Below are 27,263 nucleotides of genomic sequence, written 5' to 3' on the forward strand. Positions count from 1 at the left end.
CCCCACTGTATTACATTTTACTCTTGAGATGGCTGCAGCAAGTACAGTACTGTGCAAAAGTTTTAGGCAGATGTGAAAAAATGCTGTAAAGTAAGAATGTTTTCCGAAATTAGTTAATTTTTTTATTAACAAAATGGAAAGCAAATGAACAGAAGAGCAATCCAAATCAATAATTGGTGTGACAACCCCTTTGCCTTCAAAACAGCATCAATTCTTCTAGGTACACTTGCACTTTTGAAGGAACTTGGTAGACATGTGCGATTCGTTTTGGAAAAAAATGTTTTTCGGATGAATTTTCGTTATTCTGAGATTTGGGTGTATCCAAATTTTCGAATAACAGAAATGACGAATGAAAACGAATCTGAATTTCCGAAAATGACATTTCGGCCGAAATACGTTGGCGGTAGTCTGTACGCAATTTCGTTTGTGGACGAATTTTCGTTGCAGCAAAGTGACATAAATGTTTTTTTTATGTCACTTTGCGCGAACGAAACGAATACGAAAAGTAAACGAACATTCGTACAGACTACCGCTAACGAATTTCATCTGAATCCCGAAACGAATTGATTTTTGTACCCGAAAAACGAAATAACGCAAAATCCGAATCAAAGCGAAACAATTTGTTTGCACGTGTCTAGAACTAGGCAGGTAGGTTGTTGCAAACATCTTGTAGAACTGACCCTAGATCTTCTGTGGATGTAGGCAGCCTCAAATTCTTCTGTCTCCATGTTATCCCTGACGGACTCGATGTTGAGATCATTACCTCCAGAACCACTTGCTCTTCTTTACACTGAAGATAGTTCTTAATTACATTGGCTGTATGTTTGGGGGTCATTGATAAAAATAAACTAACACTTCTTTTCTGAAAGCATTCTTATTTTACAGCATTTTTTCACACCTACCTAAAACTTTTGCACAGAACTGTATGTTGATGTGGTAACTCGTGCTTGTGATGGACCCCGGTACTCAGGATAAGTATGTCCGCCACTGTCTTCTTCCTTGCTCAGGAGATATTGCAACCCGCTGATCTGTAGCTCTCAGTTTCCCCAGTCACTGGTCGAGACATGAGTGTAGGGTGAAACAAACTCTGATTTATTGAGCAACTGCACACATTTTTATACAGCAAGTGATGAGATCAGATTATAATCCCATCACATCCACCTTGCCTTCCCCAGACAATCGGTCTGCTCAACACCACAGGGTTTCCCCTGCTAATGAGCTCCAGACAGCCATAGCAGGAGCCTGGCCAGAATGTCATTGTTCTGAGCTCCTTCAGAGTACAAAGGGAGATAACGAGGGATGGTGCTGATACTCTTTTCATAACCAGGTCACACAGCATACGCACTTAAACCCAACACCAATACACATTTAACTTATAAACTCATCACCATGTCGTCACATAGCTCCCCCAAGTTAAAAGATGGCAGACCCGGTGAGACCCTCTACGGGTCCACTTGGGGATGTCCATGCTGTTAGTCACCCTTCCAGTTCTGTTTGGCGGGATAGTCCATCAGCATTACCATTGAGTTTCCAGAGCCGGTATTGAATTGGCAAATTGGACGGCTGTAGGGCCAGGCTCCACCGCAACAGCCGTCCATGAGCCCCGGACACCCAGTTCAACCGAACAAGGGGGATCTGCAAAATCCTAGGTCCGTAGTCGCTGGGAAGGAGGCTGGCCGCCAGCCCCCTCCAGGAGCCCAGGTCACGGTCGGTTCCATGACATTTCTTCCCCCTCAAAGGTAGTCTAATTAGGTCCCTGTCCCCCAACTGGCCTGGACCTGCATTTGTCGGGCAGCATAAGTCCACATATTCCATCCACAGGGCGTCCTGCCTCTGGGGAGATATGTCATCTGTGCCTTTCTGAAAAACATGGTGCCTCTGGGGAGAAGTAAAGATGGTATCTTCTCCCAGACCCCAAAGCCACCTGCTGGAAGAGAGGCCAGCTTCCTGCTCTCCCTTGAAGGTTGTAACAGACAACAGTGCGGGACATAGGCCTGTGGTGCTCTGCCCTGGTGCCAACACTCCTGTTGGGGAAACCACATCTTCATTTCTGGCTTGCTGTTGGATTCCAAACTGCTGCTTGGGGAGGGAGGACGACCACCTCCTCTCCCGGACTGCTGATCTGCCGCTGGGGAGAGAGGTTGACTACCTCTTCTCCCTGGAACTTCGTCTGCCGCTGGGGAGAGAGTTCAGCTACCTCCTCTCCCTGGAACTCACTCAGACGCTGGGGAGAGATGTCGGCTACTTCTACATTCAAATCTATAAGGTCCCCCACATCTGAAGCTGGTGTCGACGAAATGGGGTTGGCCGCCATCTCTCCCAGGAGCTTCAGGGGGGCTATGGATGCGGGGCAGAGACTAGCAGCGCTCTGTCCTGTTGCCAGCTCATCTGCTGGGAAGTAAAATGCAATTTTGGTGGCCTTGCACGGAGACTCAAGGCCCACTGATTGTTGTAGGCAGAGGCCCATGGTGCTCTGTCCTGATGCCAACTACTCAGCTGGGGTCAGTAGTTCCACTGCATTGACCTGCTGTTGGGGAGAGGGGCCACCTGCTTCGGCTCCCTGGAGCTCAAGAGGTGCATTTGGTGCTGGGCAGAGGTCAGCAATGCTCTGCCCTGATGCCAGCTCTTCAGCTGGGGTTAGTAGCTCCAAAACATCTGTGGTTGCTGGGGCATGCTGTTGAGCAGTGTCGAACAGTCTTTTGTATGCCTGTTCCAGCTCCCATTCTTGAGTAATTAAAAAGTCCAGATCAGTTCTCAATCCGAGCTGACTGGGGAGTTCCAACTCCCTAAAATCACGTATGTCCTCCCATCTCCACTCCAGTGCACTCCCAAATTGTGATCCTCCTGGAGCGCCTCAAATATAAGTACCTGGCCGCCGAAGTCGTAGCCCTCTGTGGGATCATTGTTCTCCAGCCATGGACACAATTGGGTGACATACCACTGCAGTGCCCGATACCCATCATCCAGCATCAGTTCCGTTTGGAGCAGCCAATCCAGCTCCGACAGCCATTCCTCCCGGGGCTGCTCTCCCAGAAAGGCAAACGCAAGTCCCATTGCAGCCCGTATCGTTCCTCGGATGTAGGGAGGACCTTGCCACAATAGTGATGCTGCAATTAAAGAGTCTCCCTCCAGATCTCCTGGCGCAAAGCGTCTCTCCTTCACAGCATATCCTGGGCAGAGCCAGGATTGTCGAGCTGGGCCAGTGCTTCCATGGCCGTAGGCAATTGTGGCTCTTCTATGTCAGCAGCAAACTTGGTCCCGCTGGTGGTTTGAATGTCTACTTAGGCAAGGAAGAGCATCCCACCGCTTGCCACCAATGTGACGGACCCCGGTACTCAGGATAAGTATGTCCGCCGCTGTCTTCTTCCTTGCTCAGGAGATATTGCAACCCGCTGATCTGTAGCTCTTAGTTTCCCCAGTCACTGGTCGAGACACGAGTGTAGGGTGAAACAAACTCTGATTTATTGAGCAACTGCACAAACTTTTATACAGCAAGTGATGAGATCAGATTATATTCCCATCACATCCACCTTGCCTTCCCCAGACAATCGGTCTGCTCAACACCACAGGGTTTCCCCTGCTAACGAGCTCCAGACAGCCATAGCAGAGCCTGGCCAGAATTTCATTGTTCTGAGCTCCTTCAGAGTACAAAGTGAGATAACGAGGGATGGTGCTGATAGTCTTTTCATAACCAGGTCACACAGCATAACGTACTTAAACCCAACACCAATACACATTTAACTTATAAACTCATCACCATGTCGTCACAGTGCTTTCAGACCATATTTCCACAACCGCTGAGACATATAGAAAACTGTTAGGTGATTTAACTCTCTCCCTCATGTGCCATCTTGTCACTGAACCATGGTGTTACTTCAGGTCAGTCCACACTTTTACGTCACAGTCAGATGCTGGTACGGCTCGTCAGTGTTAAAGGAGAACTATGGGGTCAGTGTTTTTCGCCATAGTTCTCCTTAGGGTAACGGGAAGACACAAACTAGCGTCCTCCCGTTACCCTAAGCTCAGTATACCGCGAGCTACAGCTCGCGGTATACTGAGACGCCACAGCCGGAGCGGATCCCGACGTAGATGACTGGATCCGCCCAGCTGCGTGAGTGACAGCTGGCTCTGCCTATCTAGAGGCAGAGCCAGCTGTACCCGCCCCCTCCCCCGTCCGTTCCGCCAGTCAGCGCTGGCGGATCGGAGCGGGGAGGGGGGAATCCAGCCCCTCCCCTGTCACGGCAGAGAGCCGTGACAGGATCGAGAGGCAAGCGAACCCGGTATGTGTTCGCTCACCTCCCGATCTACTGAGCCGACCTGTGACAGTCTCATTGTCACAGGTCGGCTAGAACTATGAGGTGAGTGAAAAGCACTCACCTCATAGTTCTCCTTTAACACCATTCAGGAAAGTAGATGGTGGCAAACCAACATATTTCTAAAGCTGCTTCTTTATTGACGCATAACATCAATAACAAAGAAGAACAGGCACTTCTAACATGTTTCACGCATAGCATTCTATGTTCTGTTTGTTTCTGTTCATATCCTGTGTTATTGATTTCATGATTAATAAAGAATCTGATTTTAGAATGCGTGTCACTATCCGTTTTGGATTGACTGATACTTTTGGGACCCATTCATACCATAGTGTACTGTGTTAATTCTTTATCATGGGTATACAGGGTTAGAATTTTTAATATGAACATTCGTACGAAAAATCTCATCAGAGCATTTCATGCTATCAGACGCTTGACAAATTTTTGAAATTTCGTTCTGTTTTAACATTCAATTTTGTAATGATGAATGGAGTTTTCCTAATCAAAAACCACTTTCACTGTTTGTTCATTCTAGAAAATTGGTATGAATCATGATTATGTTGCCATTGCTTTTGTTTCAGAAACCCCATCGTTCATAAGACCCCTAGAAGATAGAACCGTTGCTCGTGGGGAAACTGCTGTATTGCAGTGTATAGCAGGGGGAAGCCCAGCTCCACGTTTGAATTGGACTAAAGATGATGGTCCTCTGGTGGTTACTGAGCGGCATTTCTTTGCTGCCGCTAATCAGCTGCTCATCATTGTGGATGCAGGACCTGAAGATGCAGGGAAATACACATGTATTATGTCTAATACCCTTGGAACTGAAAGAGGTCACATTAACCTTTATGTACTGTCTTCACCTAATTGTGACTCATCCCAGAACATTGTGGGATATGAAGAAGATGGTTGGACAACTGTGGGCATTGTTATAATTGTTGTTGTCTGCTGCGTGGTGGGAACCTCTTTGGTCTGGGTTATTGTCATATACCATATGCGAAGGAAAAATGAAGATTACAGCATAAGCAGCACCGGTGAGTATTTAGTTTTACACTCCTAGTCTGCTTCCTGATTTGGTATGGCACGCTATGCCTATCCTCTAAGATGCAGCATATAGATTGGCAGCACAAATTATGTGAGTTGATGACATTTTAACATGGGAACTGAGGTTTTTTTTTTTTGCTCCATTCTCATTGACTTGACTTTTATAGGCTAAGGAGGTTATGTGGCAACACACTCACAGTTTAGATTTCTCCATCTGTAGCTGCCAGTTAGAGCCTTAGAGCTAAAATACATTTTTATTTATTTTTTTTACCATTTTTTTATACCTTTTTAATACTGTTTTATAAAGCATAACCATTTTTTTATTTGCATTCATGTCTGATGTCTCACATTGATTTAGCCCTAGAAGTTATATACAGTAAGCAATAGATATTGGATAATTGTACAGCTTACCACATTGTTGACTAGAAATCGAGACTTGGGAATGCATTAAAAGCATTTGATAAAGCAAAACACTTTATATAAGCTATTGTCGTTTTTATATGGGCTAATGAAAAGCTGGTCCTAATTGTGCTTGAAACCACTAAAAGAGCATTAGATTTCTGTTCTTCACACCAGTAACAATTGATGTTTGGGTTAGGCTGTGAAAAAGTATAGCAGCATGCCTCTACATCTGTACCTGTAAAGACTGGTTTTGGTAAGGCATTTCTTCCTTTTTTTTTTTCCAAACAGACTGTCATTGTTTTTTGTAAAGTTGCATACATCTATCCAAATATGTATACAATCTAAATATGGGGGGCGGAGTTTGCTAATGGCGGTAGCTGGACGTGTTTGTCCTTAGCTCTGCTGAAGAGAACCGTGCATCGCTGTGAAAGTGCCTCTGACCGCTTCATTAACTCCCGACATGGGCTCCAAACGAAGCAAGAAGTCCCAGGGATCCAAGTCGGACCACACGCGGAACCCGAGAGCCGGCATAAACAGCTTCTTTGACATGACGTGCGGCAGCTGCTGGACCATCTCCCCTCTAAGAGGGCTATGGAGGCCCTGTTTGCACGCTTTGAACACGTGCACAGGGCGGATGTGGCTGGCCTGCATGAGGCGATTAAGGGGGTCCATAGCCGGCTGGACACTGGACCTGCACATGGATGTGCACCGCACGGCCATCGCAGCCCTGCAAACGGCTGCTCTGACACAGCATAAACTACTGCAGTCTGTGTGGACACACATTGATGATGCGGAGGACAGGAACAGGAGGAACAACGTGCGGATCCGCGGCCTGCCGGAGGCAACGTGCACGACGAGTCTGGAACCTACTATCCGAGGTATATTTAATAGACTTCTTAATAGAGGGGCGGCAGAACCCATCGACCTTGATAGAGTGCACCGGGTCCCTGGGTTTAGGAACCCCTCTGCGCAACAACCCAGGGACGTGCTGTGCCGGGTCCACTTGTATAAACTGAAGGAGGAAATCATGGCCAAGACCCGGGAGCGTGGCTCACTTGACTTTGACGGAGCAACTATTACCTTCTTTCCGGATTGATCACCCCGCACCATGGCCCTGCGACCTCTGACTGCACTACTATGAGATCTCCAAATCCCCTACAGGTGGGGCTACCACTTTCACCTGTCGGTGCATAAAAATGGCCGGCTGGTGATCCTGCTTTCGCTGACTGATCTTGCTGACTTTACTGCTACCCTGGGAATATCCTCTCCTGTGGAACTGGACTCCTGGCCGGACCCACCAGCTCCCATACTCCCTGAGGTTCCTTCGCTTCCCCAGTGGACTGAAGTATCTAATTCTAAGAAGTGCAGGAGGGATCCTACCTCACGCATTTTCCTGCCTTAAGAATTGCAGCTAGATGCTACTACTTCAACCCTGCATGAGGATCTCGTCACTCTGATTTGCGTGCTTTGGGAGACTATCTGGTCTATGACCTTTCCCTGTGCCTGGGCGTCCCGCTGTTTACACCTTGATCTTGTTGTGCCTACTGCCCTAGAGGATGGAAGTGGACTAATGGGGTGTGGACCTTGCCCCCGCTACAGCATTCGCCCCATGTGTGCTACCCCTGGCGGTTCACTTGTGAGTAGTGGGCCCTCTTGGGGGTGGTCCCGTGGCCGGGCCTGCACTTGCCTACCTTGATTGTCCCCTATCATCTGTGCATCTGCTGAAGAGGAACACTACGTGGAAGTCTGGGACTTTCTATGACCATGGGACCTTACCCCTGCTCATACCATCGGGCCGTACTGGGGATTGTCCCACGGGTGATGTATTATTATGCAGCCGAATTATATTTATACTACATTATTTGCTGTTTGCTTGCCTTACTGGGGTCCGCCCGATGGGTTAATTATCAGTTGTTACATGGAGGGCTACAAACCTATCTGTACTACGTCAACTCCTACACATCTCCATCAACCTAGATGGGTTCCCCGCCTGGTTGGCTGCTTCCCGTGGGGGCGGACCCTTGTGATGGCACTTGTTCTCCAGGGACGAATCGCGAGGGCCTGATCCCTGGTTTTATGGGATCCGGGCTTCGGACCGCCGCTTCCTATATTGTACATGGTCTATTGCTTACTATTGGGATTCTAGGTCTCCCATTCTGAGATTGTGGATTTGGGGTTTTCATGACCTGCAAGCCATATTCATCACAATTATGACAAATCACAGCTTGAACTATCTTGCTTTGCATGTAATGAGTCTATCTCTTATATTAGTTTCACCTTTTAAGTTGCATTAGTGAAATAAATGAACTTTTGCACGATATTCTAATTATTCGAGTTTCACCTGTATGTTGTTGTTCTTGTTTAAGGAATGCCCATTCAATTGCCCTTATATGTTTGGCACTGTCTTTTGAATGCTTAGCGTTACTGTTTTGCTCATTATGATGCCCGGTTCTAAAGTTGGAGCAAACCGCGTTGCCCTTGGTTTCTCCATACCCCCCATAGGCGAGCCAACTGGGTTGGTGTACCCTGTTGTGCCAAATGGAAGACTCGGTTCTTCCCCTTAGGTTGTTTGTATGTTTGATGTCGTCTTTCTTGCTCTCATGTTTGTGGATCTCGTTTCTTCCCTTTCTCTGGCCCTTGTCTTTGTGCTTTCTGTCTCCCTTTCCCAGTGTGCCTGGAGCTCCCCCAGACCACAATTTCTAGTAATCTGCTGCTTGGATTGACACCCAATGTTACCTGTGACGTTTGTCTCCCTGAATGTTCAGGGACTGAATGAGCCATGTAAACGCTCACAACTTGCTTACTCCATGCATAAAAGACGTGCACAGGTCCTCTTCCTACAGGAGACCCACTTCAAGGACCCCATTGCCCCATGATTGTCCTCTCAATATTACCCCCTGGTATATACTAGTAATAACTCCACTTCTAAATCCAAGGGGGTAGCCATTTGTTTTCATTCCACAATGCCCTTCCAGCTCCTGCAGGTTGATCGGGACCTGGATGGTAGGTACCTTTTCCTGAAAGGGACCTTTCATAAGACCTTTACGTTTGTTAATGTCTATCTGCCTAATCAATCTCCGTTGCCTTCCTTCTTAGCCGTACTCCGCCGGTTGGAGACGTTTGCAGAAGGTTATATAGTGCTGGGCGGTGACCTTAATTTCCCTTTGGAGCCTCGCTTGGACTCTTCCTCAGGGAGATCCTCTGTTTCTCTGTCACAACTGAATCGTCTCAAGACCCTCTTGCACCGTCTCCAGCTGCTGGACATATGGTGGATACTAAACCCTTCTCTTTCACCTGGTGGCTTAATGAAACGCTACTACGCGATCCTATCATGGTAGATGCCATCAAGTCCACAATCTCAACCTTTTATTGCTACGCATGCTTCAGATGATACCGCCCCTCCGGTCAAATGGGAAGCCTTCAAATGCCTACTCAGGGGTGTCCTTATTTCCCATGCCACCCGCCTGAAAAAAGCCCGGGACCAGATGGCTTTACTGGTGCCTTTTTATAAACACTTTCAGGACTTGCTAGCCCCCTGTAATGCTCTGGACTACAAATCCCAGAGACTTAAAGCTTATCCCAAGGATGAGCCCAGCTGTAAAGCTTGGCAAAAATTTATATTTAAAAGTACTTGGTGAAAATGCTGCGTGTACAAACTTAGTTACAGGAAAAAAGCAAATACATAAACAAGACAGGCTGCTACAAACATTCACATGCACCCACTATACTATCTAGTACATGTAATGCTTTCTAAGAGAGGAAACACTAAAAAAAATGTACTTAGCTCAAGCTGCAGGTTCCACAAATTCCGTATTGAACCGGACTTCTTGGCACATAGGCGTTCGTAGGAAAATGGCTTCTCGTTGCAGTCTCTGCTAAATCCTTTGTATAAGAGTGCGGTCCTCCCTTGGTCAGAGTGATATCCTCTTGTAAATTCTCGTCTTGTGAAGCCCTGTTCAACCTTTCAGGAACTGGCTTTTATTGAGAGAAAACTGGCCTCCCACTTGGGGGCGCCGCCCCTTTCACTTTTATGAAATTAAAATACCATGCATTTCACTTTCCCATCTATAGGTGGCAGCGTTGTATCATTGCCATCAGTAGTCCAGATTTGACCAAACCTAGGTGTGACTGTTTACACAAGGCTTCCCCATATCACCATCCCATTGTGATACGGATAATGGGGAAACAATACTGGGCAGCCCCTCCATTGTGAAAAAAACAGTTTGGTCTGTTTAGAAGGCACAGTCCATTGTGTAAAACCAGCTCTGTCAATAAACAAACAAAACCTACGTCTCTATTGCAAATATGTGTCTGAAAAAGTGCAATAAGATATCGCAATGCCCCCCCCCCCTTGCTCCATTGCACTTTTAACGCCATCTCCGCAGATCCTGCCCCTTCACCCGTCAGTCGCAAGAAGCACATATCACGATCATCCCTAAAGCTGACAAAGATCTGAGGCTCTGCTCTAATTACCACCCGATCTCCCGTATCAATGTGGATCTTAAGCTATACGCTAAGCTCCTAGCAAATCGCCTAAGTCACTATGTTCCCTCCCTTATCCACTTGGATCAGGTGGGCTTTGTCCCATTTCGCGAGGCCAGGAACAATACTATCAAGACGCTAACACTCGTGTTATGCTAAATCTTCAGGCCTGCCTGCCTTTTATCGTTTGATGCGGAAAAGGCGTTTGATCGCCTCAATTGGGACTTCCTTACTCTCACCCTGGAGCAGGTTGGGCTACCAAAATTGTTTGTGGATAAAGTTATGGCCCTCTGCCACTGCCCCACCGCTCATGTGCGGGTTAACGGTTCCCTGTCCCTTTTTCCATCCGGAATGTAACCAGACAGGGTTGCCCGCTGTCCCCAGATCACCCATAAGCTCTCAGTGGCCTGTTCGGCTCAGGAAAAGGGCTATAAAATCTTAACCCGCTGGTATCGAAGCCTGACTCTCCTACATAAAATATTCCCTGATAGGTCCTCATCCTGCTGGAGGTGCCTGAACGCAGAGGGCACCCTCCTACGCATTTGGTGGAGCTGCCCTCTACTGGTGCCTTTTTGGACTCGGGTCTGCGACATCTACAACCAGGTAATGGGAACTGGCCTTACAGCATCCCCTAAAATAGCTCTTCTCTCTATTCTGCCTGGCTCCCTTGCCTCTGTTAAGAGGGACCTACTTCATTTATTTCTGGCTACAGCACGAAACGTTGTCCCTTGCCATTGGAACACAGTGGTCAACCTGACCGTGCAGGAATGGATTGCAGAGTTGTGTCTGATTATGCGCTTTGAAGAACTGACGGCCTCACTACATGAGCGTCAGGCTCAATGTGCAGTCTTATGGACCCCTTGGATTTTGTATATGGGCACAGCGGCTTTTCTGGCCTTATAATGGACTGGGATCTCTCCTGGTGGGGAGTGACTGGTGCACCGTCGCTAATATAAGTATCTCATATCACCGCGGCCTTGCCTGAGTTGTGGGATCCGATGGCGCTTCCCTTTCCCTATTGTTTCTTCCTTCGTGTTCGCCCCTCTGTCTCTTTTGCCCCGGTCTTGTGTTGCTTGTATACTCTCCCCCCCTCTTCCCTACGTCTCGTGATGTCTGGTCCGATGGGATACAACACGGTCATATCACCTCATCCTATGCCTTCTGTAGGGGATGCACAGTGACCAAAATGAAGCTCATGCTCCTCACAATGTGCTGATGCCCCGGTGTCTAACACTGCTTACGACATGATTAATGGACGGAAGGAGTATATGTATGCCTATCTTGTATATATGTGTATAGAGATGGAATGTAAATGCACCCGAAGATACTGTGTTGATATCCGGACTTGCTTGCCCTTTGTACTTATGTATTTTTGTACTTTTGTATTGATAAACCATAATAAAATCTTATTTTTTTTTAAAAATCTAAATATGAAGTGCATATCTTAAAGTGGCACTAAACTCAGGAGTTAAATCTTAAACATGAATTCAAGTACCCTATTAATAGTAATGTAACTTATTTGGATATCACTCAATACAAATTAGTAAACTAAACATGAGATTGTAGTGGATCACAAGACCACGCTTGGAGTGGTGGCTGCTTTACAACACACGCTGGGACCATGAGGAGCAAAAGTAGCCACCCTCCAGAAGGAAGGACAGTGTCAGCATGAATTCAGAGAGGACTTGAAGATCTACAGCCAAGTGATACACAAATAAGATACATTTTTGTTTTTTTCAAATTATTTATAAAGGAAAGCTAGTTAAACACCACAGAAATAGCCGTGTAAAAAACAGGCAATATTACCTGCAATGACAATCAAAAGAAATACATCACACTGGCAAACAAGTAGGTAGAATACAATAACAATCTCAAATACGCAGTGTGGGTCTCAAGTAATACCTAATACCTTTTTAAGACTATTCGGCGGACAGTGAGAATACACATTCCCCAACCAACCAACCAAAGATATAAAATGAGCATCAGCGTGACTGTTTTGGGGTGCGGGGTATTCCCGACCTTTTATTCCACCTAGACATGGCAAGGAACGGTCCAGTACAAAGATCAGCTGCAACAATCTCCCTTCACCGTGTATAGCTCAGCTCATGCACGTCCGCCGCCATAGCTAAGCCACGCTCCCATAAGATAATTTTTTGTTAGTAGCTAAGGTACCTGAATGTATTTTTAAGGTTTAACTCCTGAATTTAATGCAAGTTTAAACTGCCAGAGCAAAATGTGTTATAAGCACCATTGCTTATGGGGCTTAATGTTTTGTTGTTAGGCTCCGCTGCTTTAGATATAGAAAGACTGTTTTTGGACCATGCAGCCTGTAGATATTATGTGTGGAGTTGCTATAGCTTCTTGTATACATTCCTCTCTAGTTGATTGATTCAGAGACAGTGAGCACCATGAACTTTAAAGTATAGACATACAAATGGGTGCCAAACTCCAAAGTGAAAGAGTCCAAAGTGCCTTTAATTTGTTTGTAATATTATCAACAAAACTCTCTCTTCATCAGAACTTATAAGAAAAAAATAGGACTTGAAGACACTCAAAGAAAACTGTAACTTAATGGATCTATATTTGATATGATGTAAAACCTCCTTTTGGATTGTAATTCTAACAATGTGTTCAGAAGCGGTCTGCTGCTGCATACATTGTTAGACTTCCAGTCATAAGGGCTTGTTCGCACGATGTCAGGACCAGATCTGGCCGGGATCTGGAGCAGATCTACAGACGCGGTGCTATGCGTTTTTGACGCGTTCGTGCGTGACCGGACAAAATGTAACATGCAGCATTTTCTCTGTCTGGACCGGAATGGACTGCGCACGTGAACTGTAGCCCATAAAACACACAGGGATGCACTTTGGGTGCATGAGCGCACGGTTCTGGTCCAGACACAATCCGGACGTCGTGTGAATAGGCCCTCAAGGAGGTTTTGCATCAGATCAAATAGAGTCCCCATTCTATTCTTCTAAGCCCTGATGCATGGGGAGTTTTGTTGCCCCTGACACGCGTTGGATGTTTTTAAGTGACGATATTGATAACAATTAAAGTCAGTTTGGACTCTCACTTTGTGGTGTGGCACCCATTTTTTTTTAAATATTGGCTTTAGAAAGGCTGCTGTTCACCTAAGGTTCTTTTATTTATCAGGGTCCGTGAAGTTAATGTTCTTGCCTATCACTGATTCAGATGCATCTTTATTTGCTCATATTGTACTCTGTTTTTTTGAGAACGTATGTAGAAGATCATGTATAATTTAGCTTATGGCAGATTACTATACAGCAGTGCCTGTGAATTTGACAGAATTTCTCACTCTCTTCACAGAGGACATGAATTTACCTGCTGACATTCCAAGCTACCTTTCTTCCCAAGGAACCCTCTCAGAGCCACCAGAAGGATACAGTAATTCTGAAGCTGGCAGTCACCAGCAGCTCATGCCTACAGCCGGTGGATGTGTACACAAAGGAACCGATGGTATAAATCTTTTATATGCATTACCCTCTTCTGCCTGAATACATTTTTATTGCTTGCCTTTAAAAAGCGAAATAAGGCGTATGGGGTGGATTACTGAATAGGAGCCAGATTAGATATTTGTATCTGCCTAGTGAGACAGCTGTGTAAGGCAATAGAGTTATGTTAACAAAGGAAAGATTCCCCAAAACATAGTGAATCGGATGATGATAATACGGGGGCGGACAATTAAATACGGCATTCAGAAGTCGGACTGTCAAATCCACGAACCATTGCATTGCATGAACTATTGCTAGTACAGTAAGCCCTTTAGTAGCAATAGTTACATATATTTGTCAATTCCTGCTAGTGTTCTGCTAGAATTGTTACATTGTATCTCTAGTTACGAAGATGTATTCATCTTATGATCCTCAGTTCAATCTGGTGGCCATAATGCGGTATTTTCCCCAATCGCTCTGTGTTCTTTATGAATGTACCTATTTTTACTACTGCCTGTATTTGAAGGACATTGGACCAGAAGAGAAAATAGCATAAAAAGAACTGGTTAATTCACACAGAATGTACATGGAGTTTTTTTTTTTTTATAAGTAGGCCCCACAGTGTAGCTGTACAGCCGCCCAGATCACTTGTTGCAGCCTTCAGTGCTGTGCTCGATCTTCTGTATTGGAGGGCTGGCTTCATAAAGAGAACCTGTCACTTCCAAACACTATCACATAGGGACTTGTTAGTCCCTTTGTGCTGGCAATAAAGTTAAGTTGAAAATAAATAGTGATACATGAAAAAATTATAACAAATAATTAAAACCGACCCTGGCCGCCCCTGCATCAATATGTGAATAAACGCACATGTAGGACATGTGTGTGCTCTGAGTGCTGCCCCCATTCCACTGTATTGTGGTAGCCGGAGGAGCGCTCTTTAACACGCACAATTCGCATTAAAGGGTAAGAAAATGACCCACTCAAATATGGATCCCTACTTAAGGTTTTGGTTAAACTTATTTTTTGTATTACAAGTAGATGCTCATGAGGGACAAGTAGATTGGGCCCCCTGCTTTAGTCCTTGGACAAGTAGTTTTGAAAAACATTTTCCAAACACCTGGCCTGGTATATGTACTTGTGTTTACTTGAAGCTTTAAAGTTTGTTAAATTGCACATTTATTTTCAGAATAAGTATTTGACTCTTAAATGTGTGTTTTAAACAAGATATTTGTTTTCTCTAAAGGATTATATGTAGATACTGGTAGTGAGGCAGATGCAGAAATCCTAAATACTCAATTCGCAGCAAATATGCAGAGTAGCAGAATTCCCCCATTATATGGAGTTCGTGGAGGCATGCATCCAGGGGAGATGCGTGACAGTCATCCTGTACCAGGTAAGTTGTCACTTGTTCAAATAGACTTTATTTGAAGTATTAAAAAAAAGGTAAAAATTCTGAGGTCAACAATATAAAAGGTCACCTTCACTCTGTCATTGTTCCCCACAAAACCTCCTATCTGCACTAGATTATTACAATACAATTCAAGACAAAATGGTAAGGAGGGCCCTGCTTGTGAGGGCTTACAATCTAAAAGGGAGGGGCCAGTGATGCATGAGGAGGTAGCTGGGTGGGAATTAATTGATTGAGAATGTGATGGTTCAGTGGTTAGGTTTAGGTGGGAGGCGAGTCCGGAGGGGCTTTATCACAGCAGTCCGTTATACACTGCTCAAAAAAAATGAAAGGAACACTTTTTAATCAGAGTATAGCATCAAGTCAATGCAACTACTGGGATATTGATCAGGTCAGCTAAGTATCAGAGGGGGTTGTTAATCAGTTTCAGCTGCTTTGGTGTTAATGAAATTAGCAACAGGTGCACTAGATGGGCAACAATGAGACAACCTCCAAAACAGGAATGGCTTTACAGGTGGAGGCCACTGACATTTGTTTCCCTACTCATCTTTTCTGACTGTTTTTTACTAGTTTTGCATTTGGCTAGAGTCTGTGTCCGTACTGGTAGCATGAGGCGATACCTGGACCCTATATAGGAAATAGAGGAAATCAACAAATGCCAGCAATAGTACATTATACTATACTATTATGTATATAATGTATTATTGCTGGGATCTGATGTATTCCTCTATAGATGGCGTTATTCTGCATTGCGCTGTATATAATGTATTATTGCTGGGATTTGTAGTCCTCTATAGCTGGTGGTATTCTGCAGTGCGCTGTATAATGATTATACGGCGCAATGCAGAATACCAGCAGCTCTATAGGAATACAACAAATGCCAGCAATAGTATAATGTACTATTGCTGGGATTTGTAGTCCTCTGTAACTGCTGGTATTCTGCATTGCATTGTATATAATGTATTTTTTCTGGGATTTGTAGTCCTTTATAGCTGGTGGTATTCTCCATTGCCCTGTATAATGGTTATACTGCGCAATGCAGATTACCACTGACCTGTTATAGAGGAACTACAAATCCTAGCATTGCGTTGTATATAATGTATTATTGCTAGGATTTGTAGTCCTTTATAGCTGGTGGTATTCTCCATTGCCCTGGATAATGGTTATACTGCGCAATGCAGATTACCACTGACCTGTTATAGAGGAACTACAAATCCTAGCATTGCGTTGTATATAATGTATTATTGCTGGGATTTGGGGTTCCTCTATAGCTGCTGGTATTCTGCATTGCGTTGTATATAATGTATTATTGCTGGGATTTGGTGTTCCTTCATAGCTGCTGGTATTCTGCAGTGTGCCGCTTTTTTTTTTTAAACAGGAAACATGAAAACAGGTCCCCCTTACCTGTTTCTGAACCCTTTTAAGTCGCTGCAGCGGCAGCATGCTCTGCAGGCGTGTGTCCAGCTTGTGCGGTGGACTCACCCTGACCTAGAGAAAACTGTCCCAAATATTTTTTTTTTATCAACATTACTGCAAATACACCAGGGAGGCATTCTTTCATTACTTGGTTCTGTGATGACTGTAGCTGTAAGGCAGGGCTGGATTCTGGTTGGGATATGCTACCACTGGAGTACCTAAGAGATGCAATAAGCTGGCATGCAATTTGGCATGCAATCAAAACAAATACCAGCTTTGGGTAAAGCTTTCCTTTATGAGAAAGGCAGATCAATAACGCCTCTCAGCAAAGTCAATATCTGCCAATATGTGGCAGACCTATCAGTTTCTTTCAGTTTGCGGTGCAACATCTAATACAGTGTAATTATGTATTGTTGTAAAGCATGATCAGGTATAAATAACATCTCTCAATATATTCACATTAAAAAAGGAACGGCATTAGGCAATCATTTGGTAGAAGCATATTGCTAGGATGTGTGTAATGAAAACCCCCTCTTATAAGGTATGTGAATTACAGACAAGATAGGGCTGTGTGGACAGACCACAAAATAATTTTAACCCTCCAAGTGAACTTTACCAAATCCTTTATCAACTTATCAACTAATTTGCTATACTTGGGCGGGGGGGGTGAAAGGGGGGTGTTGTCATGAACAGAGATATTTCCAGATGATAGGATTTCCAGCCATCATGCATTACGGTGCACCCAATAAGGGCTATGCAAGTGCTTAATTACTTACTCGCTTTTCGAAGATCCTCACCTTCCCTTCACTCATCTGTGACGGCGGTGGCGTGTGTCCGGCTTGTGCGGTGGGCGTGGCGTCCGCCGCATAACTTGTGTATGGAGCCTCGAACGGGTGCGAGCGTGAAATTTTAATTTTAGCCGACGAATCGACGATGGAAAATGTTGACAACGTTTTTCATCGTCGATTTTAATCGATGTAATCGAATAATTGTTGCAGCTCTACTCCACAAAGTGACCAGACTCTACTGTTTTAATCAATTTCCGCCATGCAGTCTTCCCTTACTAAATTGTTAAAGTAAATATGTTAATGTATGGAGTCTTATAACAAAACGTTGAAGCGGTTTTGTAAAGTAGGGTACCTTTTAACCTTTGTTTCTCCGTATTATATTTGTAGGTGCTGGGCAACATATGATCTGCTCAGATTGTTATGACAATGCTAATATCTACTCACGGACTAGAGAATATTGCCCATATACATACAGTATGGAGGAGGACTCATTGGATCATACCTTTTCTAGCTTTATGGCACAAAATCCAAAAGAGACTTTCCTGTCTCACACTCTTGAGGTGGGAGCATCTGCTACTGAGAGGGATATGTCTGCGTTCCTAAACAACTATGACAGGAAGGAAAGTGCAAAACCCAGCTGTGGTAAGCAATCTGTGCTTTTCTTTGTCTTTGATTGTAAATCTTGTTTATAAGACATTTTTGGAAGAATAGTCTTGTAAAAGGTTTTAATCAAGTAATCCATTCAATGTACATATGATAGTAAAATTTAAAATTTTTTTTGTATCAGGCTATAGCAAGATGATCTATTCTGTTTTCAAACCTACAGATTCGGGTCTTTGTCCAAACTGGTCTACAAAGAAAGATGGCAACATGCCTGCACCACACCCTCACCTATACCACCATTCTGTAGTTGGTAATGAGAAAACCTTACTAAGAAATGAAGGGCCATCTTCAATCAAGCCAGAAGAGCATTCCATGCCAAGACCTTGCTTGAGATCATATGACCAAGACTGTGACCTAAGCAGGACTCTATTTATTGGTGATTACAAGGAAACAACCTAATTATACCAAATGAATCTGCAAGTCAGCTGACTTTGTGTGGACTACCTCAGAATTTACTCCATGGCCAAAAGTGCTATAATAGGCTTGTTTACAAATGTTGAGTGGACCAATGCAAAAAATGCCACTGCATTGAAGTGCAGAGAGGCGACTACTATGTAGCTTGAATTGGTCAAAAAACGAGCACTTCTAGAGTTATTTTCTTAAAAGATCAAGAGTCACTTGTGACATTGACTGTGACCATCGTCACGTATTACGTGATCTCCTGAACTACAGAGAAACGACGGTTGTAACTAATTCCAACGCTACTGTCATAGGCTCACAGTAAAGTGGATTCACTTGTTACTATGTGTGCTGTGTCAGCATACGCTTAATGAACACGACTAAACATGTACCTTCACATCTGGTACTAGCTATCTTATGTAAGTGGTACTAGTCAGAAATGCATACAAGTACTGTGATAACCAGTAATACTTTTGAACGTTAATGCAATTAACATTAAAGCAGTAGCCATGGTTTTACATTGTTATTTATACCAGCTATATCAAGTGAATTGACAGTCTGAGATTACGTAAACGTAGAATTTAAATAAGAAAACATTCCATGGAAGGGCAAGTTGTGTGATAATGCTTTTGCAGCTTTCAATAGGTTTAAAATATGTGAAATAAAATGTTGGCATTATATTTTGCTGCTCTGGTAACTGCTTAAAAGTGCTGTAACCTATAGTGTAGTTTCTTTAATTTGTTGTACTAGAAAGATAAATCTGAGTCCAAATGCCACAAGTTACAGTATTTTTGCAGCTGCCAGGTACAGTCCTGGCCAAAGGTTTTGAGAATAACACAAATATTAATTTTCACAAAGTCTGCTGCTTCAGTTTGTATGATGCCAATTTGCATATACTACAGAATGTTATGAAGAGTGATCAGATCAATTGCAATTAATTCCAAATTCTATTTTTGCCATGAAAATGAACTTAATCCCCCCAAAAAACATTTCCACTGCATTTCAGCCCTGCCACAAAAGAACCAGCTGACATCATGTCAGTGATTCTCTCGTTAACACAGGTGTCAGTGTTGACGGGGACAAGGCTGGAGACCACTCTGTCATGCTGATTGCGTTAGAATAACAGACTGGAAGCTTTAAAAGGAGAGTGGTGCTTGAAATCATTGTTCTTCCTCTGTTAACCATGGTTACCTGCAAGGAAACATGTGCAGTCATCATTGCTTTGCACAAAAAGGGATCCACAGGCAAGGATATGTTAAATTGTTAAAAGCTTCAGGGCACCCAAGAAAGTCCAGCAAGCACCAGGACCGTCTCCTAAAGTTGATTCAGCTGTGGGATCGGGGCACCACCAGTGCAGATCTTGCTCAGGAATGGCAGCAGGCAGGTGTGAGTGCATCTGCACGCACAGTGAGGCGAAGACTTTTGGAGGATGGCCTGGTGTCAAGAAGGGCAGCAAAGAAGCCACTTCTCTCCAGGAAAAACATCAAGGACAGACTGATATTCTGCAGAAGGTACAGGGATTGGACTGCTGAGGACTGGTGTAAAGTAATTATCGGATAAATCCTCTTTCCGATTGTTTGGGGCATGCGGAACATACCTTGCCCGGAGAAGAAAAGGTGAGCGCTACCATCAGTCCTGTGTCATGCCAACAGTAAAGCATCCTGAGACCATTCATGTGTGGGGTTGCTTCTCAGCCAAGGGAGTGGGCTCACTCACAATTTTGCCTAAGAACACCGCCTTGAATAAAGAATGGTAAAAAACATCCTCCAAGAGCAACTTCTCCCAACCATTCGAGAACAGTTTGGTGACGAACAATGCCTTTACAGCATGATGGAGTACCTATAAGGCAAAAGTGATAAATAAGAGGCTTGGGTAACAAAAGGTTAAAACTTTGGGTTCCTGGCCAGGAAACTCCCAGACCTTAATCCCATTTGAGAACACATCAATCCTCAATCCCCCCCCCCACACACACAAAAAAAATTCTGACAAACTCCAAGCATTGGTTATGTAAGAATGGGCTGCCATCAGTCAATATGTGGTCCAGAAGTTGACAGCATGCCAGGGCTAATATGATTTTCTTTCCAAGTTCTGTGGTGCTTTGGTATAGATAAACCTTTCTCTAGCACTACACAATCATTTATTAGTATGTGACCCATGTAGTAAGGTAAAATTGTCATCTTCTGTAAAGTCTCACATCAGATGCTGGATGGTATTAACAATGCAGAGCAACAAAGCAATAGGTCATATAGCAGTAGGCATATTACAAATGGTACGTTCCTGGTGAATGTTGAAACTTAATTCCAGATCAACAATGATGGCAATGTAGTCGTGATGGGTGACTTCAATTACCCAGACATCAATTGGGCCAATGGAACTTCGGGTTCGGCAAAGGCGGGGCGATTTCTAAACATGTTGCGCGAAATGAAAGTGTGATAGCCCAGAGTACAACATCAGAATAATGAAAGTGTGATAGCCCAGAGAACAATAGCCCAAAGATGAGAAAAAAATGTTAATGGCTAGGTTAGGGGACTCTTCCCATGTAACTGCTTGGATTGCCTGAGTATCCTCTAGCACCCAGTGTTCTCTATTATTCAATATAGACCATAACTTTTTTTTTATGTGTGCCAATCGTGTAAGTCAACACATCTCACATGTTTACCCTAACAGTTATGTGGTAATTTTATTAACACGTGAGGGTTCACTCGCGTTACAGCAGCCATTTTGAAAGCGGAACCAGTTTCACATGATTCTGTTTCCATTATACACATGTTACAGTAGCCATTTTGAATGCTGAACCAGATACTATAAATCTGTGTCAATTCAGTGGATATTTGTATTACAAACTGGGTGAGGTGGTTATTCTCTAGTGTACAGATATACTATTGGCTTCTCACAACAGTTGCTTTAAATGTAGATCATAGGAGCTTTAATGTTGCAAACAGTCGTCGGAAAAAGAATATTGTAAATTAGAAGCCATACTTGCCATTCTTCACAACTCTTTCTATAAATGTTTGTTCTAGAGTCAGTGGCATGCAAAATTGATTTGTGTTGTTCTTCATATACTACACTACAATGTCTGTAAACTTTCATAGCAAACGTTTTTATGCACTATAATTCTGATCCATGTTTGCCAAATGTGGCAGCCAAAGAGGATAGCTTCTTGTTATATATGTAAATATACCCGCAGTGAAAAAATATTTTTGTACACATTGCACATACCGGTTTGTCAGATCATTGTAAATGTTTTTGTTTATTTTATGCCAAATGATATAAGAATCTGTTAATCAGGTAGTCTGTTATCCTACTCCTTAAATGTTTGAAATTTAATTTTTTATTAACATCCTCAATGCAGATGTGTGCGGGTCAACTCTTTTCAGATATAAAGCTATTTTGATGTTATTGCCTGAAATGGCTCTTTAATGGTTAATCTTCAATGGAATGAAACCACATAAATTGTTTAGAGATGGGAAAAGACAAAGGGGTTTTATGGTCTCGGCAGAATATTAGGAATGATGACTAGCTGAGATAAGTGCGTAGTCACTTGACCCGCTGCCTTTTTATATTGCACCTGTTTTGGATGCGGCAGCCAGGGTGTCACATGCTGCTACAAATAATTTATATATGGCTTCTGGCAGAAGTGGAACTGTTTTAAGACTAGCCCAGTGGGTTGCTTGATCTCTGCAAATGTAAGCTATGACCTTAACAAATGAAAACTGCTTAAGTGATGAAAACCTAAAATGTGCTTCACTTGTAAATTGTTTCAATATCTGTGATTGTAATTTGTACCAAAAACCTAGTATATTGTAAAAGATGACAGCACTGCAGTTTATTGGCGATGCAGAAATGGATAACTTGTCTTTGTACACTCCATGTAACAGATATAGTCCACTTATTATATCTGTGCACTTCATTTCACATGCTTTGTTAAGCCCTTTATAATGTCATTTCAGAAAAGAGGGATACTCAGCCTTTGAAAGATTCCACTAAGGTTTTTGCATGGTACATTTTTTACCTAGGAGACTTTTTGTTTTATTGTCAATTTGGTTTTAAAAAAATGATAGTAGCAAAATGAGCATAGTTGGTATTTTACTTGTATCTCAGAAATGTAATACAAAATAGATTTGAATTTATATAGCAGAATAATCATATCAAACTGGCAATGAAGGGAAAACCAGACACTACACTATTATTACTACCCAAACATAATACAGTGTGACCCAAAATTGATTTTGTATACCTTCACTCTTATGTGCATCCAGTGCACCTGACCAAACTGACTTGGGGTGCTGGGCTGTAGGGACCATTCCTGGAGAGAAATGGTAGGAGTGCAGGTGGTGATGACATCACGAACTCTGGACCCTCCTGGGACCTGTGAAAAAAAAATTGGATTTGGTGAGGAATACCTCATGACCTATTCAAAATGGAGAAAGGAAGATATCAAAATAATAACAGCATGGACACAGCACTGGGGTGATCTGGAGTATTTTAGCAATGCCTGGATTACATTTTTTTAACTGTTGACTTTTTTGAACATAATTCTACTTTCTTTAGAGCCATATTTTAGGTATTCTTCCTTGTGTTGAGTATATGTATCCATATTCTTTGCTGTGGATTATCTGAAAAGGGCTGAAATCCCCATGAAAACTCTTACATCTCCATGCCTGGTGAGAGCTAGATTTTAGTATTAATCTGCCATTGCTCTGTAAGCTTGCAGCACATGTCATCAATTAGTGCATGCCATTTTTAACAGTGATGGGGTTAACAGCAGATAACTATATTCTTATACTTGTAACTCAATAATTGGAAGCTGATGTTCCTGGTACTGTTATGTATTCACACAATATAATCTGTTCAAAAACATCTTGTGTGCGTTTGGTTTTTCTTTGTGTAAATTCATTGTGTGACCTTTGGGTGGAGGTAACAGATTCTCATTTAATGCCAAATGCATTCAGTGTACAAGTACATGGAGATGGAATAACATAGGGATGTCCGAATACCGATGCTAGTACCGGTATCGGGGCCGATACAGGGTATTTTCAGGAGTACTTGTACTCCTGAAAATGCCCCGATGCCTAGATCAGATACTGGCCGTTTAAATTTTTTTAACTAGCTTCGGCCATTGACCCCCATAGCCCCTCCCCCGGAATACCTCTCCACCAAACGAGGCTCCCTCTCCGCTCTGACCTCTCCGGTAGTGTGACAGCATGGCGGGGGTAAGTGTTGTGACCAATGCACGCAGCACTGGTGAGAAACTGCTCTAAAATCATTAGTCTGTATTGTTTTAGAAACAATGTCACATGTCCCTTTAAGAAAAAGTATCGGTAATTGGTATCGGCAAGTACATGAGGGACAGTACTTCTACTTGGTCTTGAAAAAGTGGTATCGGGACATCCCTAGAATAACACATACATTTTACATTGCACTTGGCCGAAGAAGCTCATTATCTTGTGAAAACCTCTGCTACAACTGCACTGTTGGAAATGTAGCAGTTTACTTATCAGACAAGAGTATGATGCTTGTTTTCATGCAGTCTTCAGACCTAACTTACCCTGGCATTTCAACTCTATTTCACATATTAAGCATAGAGTTACATGGGCGATTTTAATCTGTTGCTGTTTAGAGATTTAACCACTTGCTGACCGTGAGCTGAATAGACAAGAGTTCCCAAATTTGTGTAGCTCAGTTGTGCTACTAAAGCCACTGGTGAAGCAAATGATCACTAAACAGATGGATCAAATGGCTTCTTATAAAGTAAACTACACTATTAGCATCTTGTAGCAATCATTCTATATAAACAAAGTATTGTGCAGTCATGCAAGATAATTTACTACTATGTGATACTTGTGTAAGTTACTCCCATCTGTTTAGCAATCATGTGCTACACCTAGTGATTGCTTGCGATTTTAGCAGCAGGACATATGGGAAGTGGATATCAGTTTTGGATTAGGGCTTGTTCACACCATGTCCGAACCAGATCTGCAAACGCAGTGCAATGCATTTTGCTGCGAAACAGACTGCGCTTTTGTGAACCAAGCCCAAAAATACCATAGGGATACACTGGGATGCTTTTTTGGTCCGGGCACAAACTTCTGGTCTGGACATGGTGTGAACAAGCCCTTACTGACCAAACTGTACCCCGTTAATATTATTTGCATGCCATAAATGGATATTTTTTTCCCAAATTGTGTTTCCTTTTTCAGTCTCAGCCTGTGTATTATGCATTTATGGTCATGATCAACATAAAAAAATAAGTGACTGACAGGAGGTGGTTTCGAAAAACTGCCTCATGAAGTCTGTTGGTTGGTACATTCCTGGTCGGCTCAATATAGATGTAATTTATGCCTCCTTTTTTTTTTTTTTAGAACGAGCACCACTGGTATGTTTAGCATTTGTATCTCAAAGAATAGACTGCATTAGATTTATTTTCTTAGCCTCCCACTTACCGCCAGAGGTAATAAAAGTGAAAAGTGACTGATCTGGTATTTCCACTTTTGCAGCCAAATTGGGATAACACTTATTTTATATTTGTAACATGTTCCTACTCGCATAACAGAAGCTAACAAAATTATATATTAAAAAAATGCTTTTTGCAGATTAACTTGCTTTCACTTGGGTTAGGGTTTCTTGGCTTATTGAGGGTTAAAATTTCCGCTTGCTTTTTTTTGTAATGTTAGGAGGGTTTGTGAGGGGCATCTCTATTGTATGTTGATGAAACACAGTCCTCAAATATCAGTTCTAAGTCTTTCTATAAGGACAGATTATTGTGAAGGTGCTGAGAAAAACCTGGAATCAGCCATGTTGCCTGCTGCAACAAAACATCTAAAAGGTATGCTGTGTGAATAGATACATATAACGGAAAATTTAATCATACTTACCGTAATTTTCTTTTCCTGGTTATACTCCATGGCAGCGCTGACAAATGGGTTTAGATCCAATTACCCCTAGCTGACAGGAACCAAAAGGGTTAAACAAGGCCTAACCCTCTCTATAAAAGCCCCTCCTCCTGCTGACTTCCCCAGTCTAGTAACAAGCTAAAAACTCCATAGGGTGGGAGCCCAGCGCTGCCATGGAGTATAACCAGGAAAAGAAAATTACGGTAAGTATGATTAAATTTTCAGTTTTCCTGGCCATATCCATGGCAGCGCTGACAAATGGGGATTACCCAAGCAGAAGTAAGGGTGGGAACAAAATCCATAGACAAACATAATTGAATGCGAAAAATAAATGTATCACTCGACTCCAAGTCGAGAGAGCAAAACACTTCTACCGAAGTGGTCATTCACTGCAGCCCTGACGTCCAGTCGAGAATGCTAACAAAGGTAGACCTAGACGCCCATGTTGCTGCCCTGCAATTTTGATTCACCGAAACTCCAGCTGTTGCTGCCCATGAGGAGGACACGGCCCTTGTGGAGTGAACCCCGATGCCTTTTGGTGGGGAGACTCCCGCTGTTTGACAGGCGTTAATGATGGTGAGCACAAGCCATCTGCTCAATTAAGTTTTGCCTTCCTGGCTCCTGCCGTAATCATAAACAGCCTTCTGGACTTTTCCCAGTCCTTACATCCTTCCACATATGTCCTCAGACACCGGACTAGGCTCAAACATCCTTCCATCCCTTCTGAGTTGAGAGCGGGAAGGATAATATCCTGATTCACATGAACATTAGCATGAACCTTCGGCAAGAAACCTCATACAGTTCTCAGAACTACTCTAGCCTCATGAAAAATGAGAAAGGGTTGACCACAAACACAGGCTTGGAGCCCCGACACCCTCCTTACCTGAAGCCAAGACTTCTAAGGAGACCATCTTGTAATTGGCAAGTCTACTGCAAGACTAGCAGTCCTGCAGGTCTTAGCAAGAGCTCTGCAAGCTCGTTGGTCCGGAGACTTGCAATGCAGACTTGATGTCTGTGGCTTGGCAAGTCTGCAATAGTTTAGCAAGTCATTTTCAAACTTGCAGAACAATTTCTTGCTATCTGGGTACTCTCTCCATGGCTCGCGCCAACAATCATCCCGCGTTCAAAGGCTGTTAAATCGCGTTGTTTACCCATATCTTCAGAAAAAAATCACTTCTACTGTCGTGGTAAACAACCTGCTTCCCTATTTATAATGGTCTGGACCTCTAGCTACTTCAGCGCGAAATTATAGCGAATTATAGCTAATTTGCCTACAAAAGTCAGGTGGTCATAATAAACTGGCCACTCAGTGTGTGTATATATATGTGTGTGTGTGTGTGTGTGTGTGTGTATATATATGTATTCTCAATCTGACTATGAAAGTGGAAATACACTTTAAGCTTCATTTCTTAATCTTACAGTACAGGACATAGCCTGTGTTCTCATTAATAATATCCAGCTACCTGGAGCAAACACTGACACAGAGCTCTAAAGACCCCCAAAATACACCACCCTCTCCCAGAAATCCTCAGTTTTCTTACTAGTGTCTTTAGTCTGAAATCTCACAGCAGAAAGTAGAATTCTACCTGGACCTTGCCAGACAGAAGATACAGGGCCAGCCTGTAATTATGCTTCAGGCACTGAATTCAGTGTTGGGCGATTCCCTTGGTACAAAGTGCAACACATATTTAGCCACAGGGTGCTATACAGGTCCAGGGCTGTGATAATCTGCATCAGTGTGACTCAGACACTGAAAACCCACTTGGGGGTATGCCCTTCCAAAGTGGAGGTGCTACAATTACTGTACCCTAGAATATTACTTTTGCCCTAGAAGGCTCAGTGTGGAGCATGGCCACATGCTAAAGTGATTATTCTCCACTGAGTTGCAGGCTGCCGAGGCTCTGAGGGGAGCTGGGTTGTGATGAGGGTGTCGCGGCCACACTTTTTGTTTTTCTGCCCAGGCACTTGTCAGGCAGCCTCTCCTGTTAGCATCCCAAGCCCCCCCC

General features: G+C 43.4%; 1 protein-coding gene across 1 annotated transcript in view; it reads left to right on the plus strand.

Annotated features, from left to right (window-relative positions):
* Positions 1-18,441, plus strand: part of LRIG2 (leucine rich repeats and immunoglobulin like domains 2) — a 115,312-nt gene extending 96,871 nt beyond the window's left edge. Inside the window, exons 13-17 of the mRNA XM_018570872.1 lie at positions 4,895-5,344; positions 13,566-13,715; positions 14,934-15,083; positions 17,690-17,944; positions 18,090-18,441. Coding sequence (XP_018426374.1) covers positions 4,895-5,344; positions 13,566-13,715; positions 14,934-15,083; positions 17,690-17,944; positions 18,090-18,364 — 1,280 coding nt within the window. The 3' untranslated portion in view covers positions 18,365-18,441. The remainder of the gene's footprint in view (positions 1-4,894; positions 5,345-13,565; positions 13,716-14,933; positions 15,084-17,689; positions 17,945-18,089) is intronic.
* Positions 18,442-27,263: the final 8,822 nt, after the last annotated feature.

The sequence above is a fragment of the Nanorana parkeri genome, unplaced genomic scaffold, assembly GCF_000935625.1.
Source record: "Nanorana parkeri isolate BGI_ZX_2015 unplaced genomic scaffold, ASM93562v1 scaffold1618, whole genome shotgun sequence".
Classification (NCBI taxonomy): domain Eukaryota; kingdom Metazoa; phylum Chordata; class Amphibia; order Anura; family Dicroglossidae; genus Nanorana; species Nanorana parkeri.